Source organism: Pomacea canaliculata, linkage group LG6 (genome assembly GCF_003073045.1).
Source record: "Pomacea canaliculata isolate SZHN2017 linkage group LG6, ASM307304v1, whole genome shotgun sequence".
Classification (NCBI taxonomy): domain Eukaryota; kingdom Metazoa; phylum Mollusca; class Gastropoda; order Architaenioglossa; family Ampullariidae; genus Pomacea; species Pomacea canaliculata.
This window is the reverse complement of record NC_037595.1, coordinates 19,352,564-19,360,723: the sequence shown is the minus strand read 5'-3', so window position 1 is coordinate 19,360,723 and position 8,160 is coordinate 19,352,564. Positions and strand designations below refer to the sequence as shown.

The 8,160-nt window shown below is 38.5% G+C and overlaps 1 protein-coding gene across 1 annotated transcript in view; it reads right to left on the bottom strand.

Moving 5' to 3' along the window:
• Nucleotides 1–293: 293 nt before the first annotated feature.
• The window catches only part of LOC112566921 (arginine kinase-like), a 52,932-nt gene continuing 45,065 nt past the window's right edge, over nt 294–8,160 (bottom strand). The window contains 8 exon segments of the mRNA XM_025243350.1: nt 294–4,944; nt 5,532–5,639; nt 5,642–5,711; nt 6,005–6,092; nt 6,094–6,168; nt 6,391–6,478; nt 6,481–6,538; nt 6,891–7,159. Of these exon segments, the coding sequence (XP_025099135.1) occupies nt 4,757–4,944; nt 5,532–5,639; nt 5,642–5,711; nt 6,005–6,092; nt 6,094–6,168; nt 6,391–6,478; nt 6,481–6,538; nt 6,891–7,159 (944 nt within the window). The 3' untranslated portion in view covers nt 294–4,756.

Here is an 8,160-nt window from a genome sequence, read left to right as displayed (position 1 = left end):
AAAGGAATTCATCACAGTACAGCTGCTTAGGTTACTTACTGACATCTAGCGGCGATTCTGTTACCGTAAACATCGATGTGCACCAGAAGTTAAATAAGTACAGTCAAGTTGATAAAAGAGAATTTTACTTTCACTTTTTTCTACAGAAATCCACATAATTCCTCCGCTCTTGCAAAGGATAGGAAAAGCCATTATACTTTTCCAACATAAAGTAGTTGTGTGCAGTAGTTCAGTTAGTGTCAGCAGATCACTCACGGATATTCAGCTCAAATAATCAAAAGCTTCTACTATTGTCCTTGTTTAAATACTTTAATGAATAAACATTTCACGATGTACAAAGACAAGCCTGTAAGCAGTGCTGTATCATACACCCACGCATACAAACTAGAGGCCTGGAAATATGCAGACGTACCAAAATTCAATTTGGTCTGAAGTTTTCCGAGCAAACAACAAAACAAAACAATTTGCTGAAGTCCTGGCTGGAACGAGAATAGCTACTGAAACTGTGTACATTTTCTTTAAGAAATCGAAAACAAACAAATGCAAGGCGCCGAAGTACAATAATCATGTGACATGTAAATGGCGACGGTCACTTATAATAAATACATGATGACTCTTTACAAGCGTTTATTACTGTAACAAATGTTCACAGGCAAGGTACACTTTGCAAGCGGCTAGAACTTAATGAACACTAAGTAATGAACCCTTAAACCGTGTAAACATAATACTGCCGACCTGTCTAAACATAAAATGAAGGTAAAATAGAAGCAGGTCAAATATTCGCAGCAAAAGTATTCAGAAAGAGATTTTCTAGAATCAAGTGACTACAGTTGACTTTAATCATCGAGACCATCTGTCTTGCATTTGCAAGTTTAGTTTAAAAATAAAAACTGGATGTCCACCCTAGGTGAATATACTCTTTCTTGGCGTCCCTGACGGCTTTATCTAATCATTAATGTTAAACAAACGAATAAATAAAATAGATATATTAACAACCATGGTTGCGTACACCATATAGAGGCACAGTCAAAGCACGCCATTGACTACTGAAGACTACAGATAATGCCTCACACTGGTTAAATTTATAGTATGGTCATGCTGAGAATGGTGTTAAACGAGCCCGAGAAAGAATATTTGTATGAATGTCACGTATAACCTGTCAGCTGAGTCATGGACGCTTGTTGTTGTTGTTGTTGTTGTTGTTGCTATTATCATTATTTATGAAGGATTTAACATCTAAAACTTTACCTTTTGGAAGGTTAGGAATGCCTGTCTAATGATTTCTAAAACTAGTTTTACTATTGTTTCCCTTTTTCGTGTCATTCTGTTGTTCTTTACAGTTCCCACAGCTGTGTCACGATTGTGGAGTTATTGAGCTATAAAAAATCAACAATAAACAACGCGCCCTCATGATACAGAACTATGACAACCAAAGAACAAGAGAAATATATTCAGAGACAGATCACGAACGTTAATAATCAAAGCGCCAGAGCAGGAAATAACATTAAAATATGTAGAATAATTAATTAGAATTAATTAATGTAGACTAATTAATACATTAAAATATGTAGAATAAGGTGGAAAATTAATCATTTGTTCCATTCTAGCCCGAATAAAGAGCCACAACAATAGAAAATAATAGGCTTTTGAACAACACCAGTAGACTTTTCCGTCTTAAGCCTCATGTCTTTTTTTTTTTTACATTATTTGCATTCAAAGAATTTCAGCAATTAGTACTGACATTTGTAAATCCAAAACAGGTTGCAACATTTAGTGAGCATACGAGGACTGTTATTTACAATGTTGTACTTAGACCCCTATCAAGGTTATCTAGAAATAATATTAACACAGTCGCAATAAATGAACTGGGAACCCTAGCTGCACCTAAATGTTATTTCCTTACAGTGTACATGTATACTCCTTTGCAGGAAGGAGAATCGTACAGTTATATTTGTTTTTTCCAGTATGATTCTGTGCGACAGGCAGTGGCTAAAAAATAAAATGTACATCTACTGGGAAAAAAACATGGTATCACGCTTTGAAAAAAAAACTACAAAATATTTTTCACTATTTGGTTGTGCTGATTATAGCCAGAATACATGAGTATCGCAACCTGTGTCAAACGTGAGCAACACAACAAACAAGTATAAAGAAAGAACATATTCAACATGCGCAAAAAATAATTTACCTCTGTTAATCAATCTTATTTTGAAAATGGGCGCCTATTTTGGCGGGGGAAATGGCGGTTTAATTACACGGGTGTGACAAGTCTGCTAAACGAAGCGCCGATAACTTCTATAGCAAGCAAAGGGCGATAATGCTTCCGTGGCTCGTGCTACACTCCCGCCAGAGTAAGCGCCCATTGCAGCCAAAAATCAACAGAACTATAAGTTATAAAACAACAGATATAAACTTTGTCAAAAAACGTCAAAATGTTCACAAAGTATATGTGTTCAAAAAGTATTCGACAGATTTAATGAGCTCATAATGCTGCTTTCATAAGTAAGACACAATTTATAGGCAATGCTGATGCGGCCATTGGATAGTCTGCAAATGAAAATTTGTAGCTAGGCGAAGATTTTTCATCAACTGGGTCTTTTATGAATGTGTGTTATCAAAATTGAGCGAATGTCAGTTCCGAACAAGTTTCTGACATCATATATGGCTACTTGCGTTTGAGAAGAAGCTCAGAATTTTCAACGAACAAAACTGACAAAAGTTACATGTACAATGGTAGGCTTCCTGCACTTTTCGGTGACATCATGCATTTTATTGTTTTAATGGATCGAGCCACATGTTTTTTTCGCAAAAGTCAGTATATTTTGGATAGCAGGCAATGCAGAACACCATTAGATTTAGGTTGGCGAGTCGGGCTTCACTTTATTTATATTTATTAATATGCAGAGACATCTAGTTCATTACTTTTGATTTAACAAGAGAAAGGTGATAAGTCTCCATCTGGAGTACGTTCTCATACTGGTTTCTCCAATTATCTAAAACATAATTTACTTGCCCATACAAAAATTCTTTGTACAATTTTGTAGTCCTTCTAAAGCAACATGAAACAAACGAAATATTTAGTGACTGTATTGATATCCACATAAAAAGACAATTTCTACATACAGTTTTACAGGATTTTTGCTTCCAAAGATATTTTAAAATGAACTGAATGCATAGTCACACGTAAAACAGAGTCGTATAAGACACAACAATATGTTTAGAAAAACAATCGTACAGATTTTTTTAAATTTAAATTATAATTAATCATCTGTCTTTAATCACTTTTAGAAATCTTCATAAGTTGTAAAAGATTATTTCAAAGAGATAAGTAGCAAAATATATATATATGTTTCCTAGCGCTATCGGAGCCATGACGGTTATAAAGTGACATAGAATTTATCAATATTTATCATTCTATGCAATTCTAGCGGCTCGTAAGGTAGACAACTCGTCTTTCCCCATATCAACAAATACAACCTCTGATTACCTCCCTCTATTCAGTTCAATGTAAAATCCAAGCATTAAATAGATTTAAGTGTAGCTTTCATTTACTCAAACAACATATTAAATCTATACTGTTAATGCTGGCAGACACTTTTCTTCCCACGAAATGTTGGCACATAACCCACCAATCTTATATCGCCTGGGTCGACATCCTATTTCCCAATGGTATTTTCAAAACGTATGTCTATTTATTCCTATAAGCAACAGAACTTAAGGACAAATTTCATTAAGCTGCTGATTTCAGAAAACAATATCGTTTATTTTGAGCTGTTTTTTAATGAAACAAAAGTTTAATGGTATGTAAAGTATTAATCTATGGCTAAATGTAAGTTCTCATTATCTTTACTTCGTGGCTGAAATATTAATTTCTGCATTTTGTCTGCCATTTTATGGAAACTCATTTAACAACACTCATTTACATTAGGAACCGGTTTAAAAAAATGTTACGCAATGCAAAGACCATGTCTAATGTGTTGTTCATAAAATTATTCCGACTGCACGAGCGCAAAACAAGTGTTTATTTCCTATAAACGGGAGCTTCCACTTTTGGTAACACATTTTTAAGCAGTGTATGAAGATTTGCAGTGAGTGTTACATGAAATTCTATATTTTATTCTTTATTGGACCAGGAGTTTTAACTTTCATTCTATGAAATCTCATCGGTTGTATATATGTCAACGGTATGGTCTTTCGATTATTATTTTTGTGTGGGTGGACTTTTCCATTTATGGGTGGATGTATGTAAACAACTATTTTTTTAAATTTTAGAATGTTTTCTATTATGGCGAGTGGTGACAGCGCCTCGAGGCACATTAGGTGTCATGTGGCTAAGCTTGAAAGAGTCCATGATAACTGCTTTAAAAATCAGAATGTTTAAACTTTCCCGATCTCGTAGTCTCCTGCCCTGCCATTCAGTCTGTGGTTTACAAACATCACAGCTAACACACTTCCTTCCAGTTCAGCATTATAGTATACGAGAAATAGTTTTAAGTTGTGTGCATAGCAAAATGTAGAAGAAAACAATCGAAATAATAAGAATAATAACCTGACTGTTCCTTCATAAGCCTACACTGTACTTTGTTTGCAGCCAGTGAGAATCAAACTAAACGTTACAAAACCGCCTTCCACCAACCTACACCTCCCAAGGTCTCTGAAGTGCCTCCTGCACACTGGCAATACCTTGTCCCTCGTTCCTCTCCCGTACCACGTGACGTCAGTACATGGCCGAGGGCCGTGGCAAAGAGGGCGACGATCAGATGATAAGACATGACGAGGACGACTTGGCTCCTTTGCCGGCAGCCAGCTCCTTCTCCAGTTTGATGATCTCCTTGATGCCGTTGTACATCTCCGTCACGGCCTGGATCTCCGTCAGCCCCAGGCGCCGCTTGTTGGAGATGTCGTACACCCCGCCCACGCTATCCGTGTGCTCGCCGTGAATACCTGCACGCGCAGAAGCACGCTTGAGGCTAGTATTTGTCGAGTGTATTTGTCAGGTCATATAATCAGACATCGGCTATTGTCTTTCAAAGATAGCCATACTATTATTCTTCTCTTCACTGTTTAATTTAACGAAAAGAAAAGATAAAAAAACAAGGGAAAAGAGAGCTGTAGGATATATGCTACAGCAGTCACTGTGAGTTTTCCGTGGCTAGGTTACTGCAAGTAGCAGAAGTTCATCCAACCCTGTCCTTCCACCATCAGAAAACTCAAACTATCTTGGCAGAACTCTGCTGGGTGGACAGGCGAAGTTTCCTCCCAGAGACACAACCCAAACTCCTCAGACCACCAGAAATTACGCAATTATCAACCCATTAATTTCTTTTGTTTTAGGATAATTAGTAAAATTGTGTGATGGGTGGGTAAGGAGTGTCTGGGCCATGACTCTAGCTAAGAACAGATATTGACTTATAACGTCAAACATATGAATAAAATCCCTTTCTGGCTTTTTCTTCATCTTTCAGATTGTTCCTCCAAGGACATAATTAATTATCTACAGCCTCTTCTACCTGACCTCTGACCCCCTGTACCTCTGGCCTGCAGCTTCAGCTTCTCGCAGACCGACTTGAAGTCCTTGCGAGCTGCCAGATGCGGGACTTTGATGTGCACTGAAGCTCTCAGGGTTGTGCCCAGGTTGGTGGGCAGAAAGTCAGAAAACCTAGACGGTCGTCGCGGGCAAAGGTCAGTTTGTCTCCCAATGCCTTGACCGCCTGTGGAACATGGACAGGTTTGCTAAGCAATCCGTTATGATTAAGATATGATCTGCTGAATCAGCTTATAGCTCTGCAAGATATCTGTCTTTTACAAAACAAAATAAGAAATCTTGGAAAGTAATCTTTATAAGATGTAATATTTATGCAACCAAATGGTCGTCTTTAGTCGCTACATTATGTAGCAAGTATAAAGAATGACCGAATGACATAAGTACATGGGCGTCCAATCTTAAGAACACGATTGCGGATATAAACATTTCAACGTTTAAACAGATAGACAAAAAAGCTACCTTGACCAGTCTGACATAGATGGCACCCAAGTCGCCTCCCTTCTGCATGGAGATGACCCTTAGGTGGTCTTCCTCGTTGACCCAAACAGAAAGTCTTGGCCTCGTTGAAAAAAATCCCACGGCCTGTGGGCCAGTCGTTGTACCCGCCTGCAGCCTTTAGAAATCTAAGAAAGAGCCATTTTAGAGAGATTTATTTTATGTCCGGATTATTCGAATTGCGATAATTAACACTTGGCAAAATATATATGATAAGCTTTTCTGTTCTTTTCTCAGAATAAGGATTTGAAAAACCTAAATACGCTCGTAGTTTCGTGGAAAGAGATAAAGAAAACAAACAAACAAACAAACAAGAATCAATTTCCTGTCTTTCATTCCATCATCATCACCTGTCACTGTCGTTAAAAAGGAAGTGATCCTGCGTCAGTTTGTCCTGGGTAGCGCGGTCCATACCAGTCAGCGGGTAGTATGTACCCGGAGCTCATCAGTCAATGTTTTGAGAGCCTCCACCGACTTCTTTTCCATACTGATTCGATCCTGCCTCCCAAAACACATCCAAATCAGCTTGTGAGACTTCTACATCCATACTGTGCTACTGACCCCCACCACCTCTATGATCAGGTAGCCAACCAACGATCCAAATCCACAACATATTCAGCTGACCTCTTAATGGATCAAGTAACGTCCTCTGCTGACCCCATAACACTCAGCGACTGATATCACATTATTTCCACTCAGCTGTCGACCCACCATACCCACAGAAGACACCATTTGATTGCATGGGTGGTCCTCGAGCTCTTTCAAATAAGCTTTTCCCACAACAAAGTGCACGGATGTGTTTATCAGCCATAGCCCACACATCTATGTCTAACACTCACACATCTCTTACCTCTTTGGTCAGAACCGGTGGGAAGGCATACTCCTGGTGGCTTCTGCCCACACGGATGCGGTAGACTCGATCAGTTCTCCATCGGGGTCCAGGTTGGGAAAACTCTAGTTTCTCCAGGTCGCCAAAGTCGCAAGCCGGGTGAGCAATGGGGTCACTGGCCTTGATCTTGTGGTAGTCCTTGATGACAGGATCGAAGATGTCCGCGAAGACAGTATAGGACTCGGGGTCAGCAGCATAGATACCCACGCTGCTGTCCAGGTTCAGCGCACCTGCGCAGTTAAAGAACAGATAAGCAAGGAAGACAATAAGATATATTCTACTGTATTTTATGTCGCCCCCACTCTTACAAGAAGCCTGCCTGCTTAAGAGGATGCAAAACACTAGTCACACTTACAGTTATGTGAAGTGTTTTTGTGTGCGTGTTTTTTTAATTTTAATTTTAATTAATTTTTTTTTTTTACCAAATGCAGAAATTCATTTTACCGACGATTCTCAACAAGGGATTAAAAATTTTAATTGCAGAGTAGATCATCTGAAAAACAATACACTGTCAAAATTCTAGCTACAAAGTCTTCAACTCTGTCTGTCCTGTCTGTTTGTCTTTATTGATTGCTGTCACTCATAGCAACGTAACATAAACAAACTCTAGTCTAATACTTTTATTGGTCTAATGACTTTAAATTGATATCAGGACAGCTGTTATGAATTCACTTCTTGTTCCCCCCATCTAAAAATTCCCTCTTTTGAAAATTACCCTAATCTCTTGAAAATAGCTCGGTTTTTTCTTTTTCTGATGTTTGCATACTCTGAGGAAAGAGAACACAAGAGCAACATATGCCGAAGCCCGTTTTTCGAACAGTTTCTTTATCCGAAGGACGTGTGTAGATGACTGGTCCACAGAACAGTAAATACAGGGCTAAATCCAACGGACTCCATGCTCTCTCATTCAGTTGTTTAACGACAAAGAAAAACAATACAGGCCAGTATACCAGGAACAAGCTGCGTGTGTTTCCATGGATATATTGCAAAAACAAAAGATTTTAACCCTATCGCTTAAAGGTTATCACAGAGAGATTGAAAGAGAAAAGAGAGAGAATATGGTCCTATAAACGGGCTCTGCACCCAGCAATTGATCCATCAGGTCCATGCCAGTGACAGAAGCAATTACACTGTGCATTCTTTTTAGCTTTAAGGTCTGCTTCTTCAGGTAAAATCAACGAGTGCACCATCACTTTTATTTTATGCCAAGAACTGGCGTGAACCCAGTTAT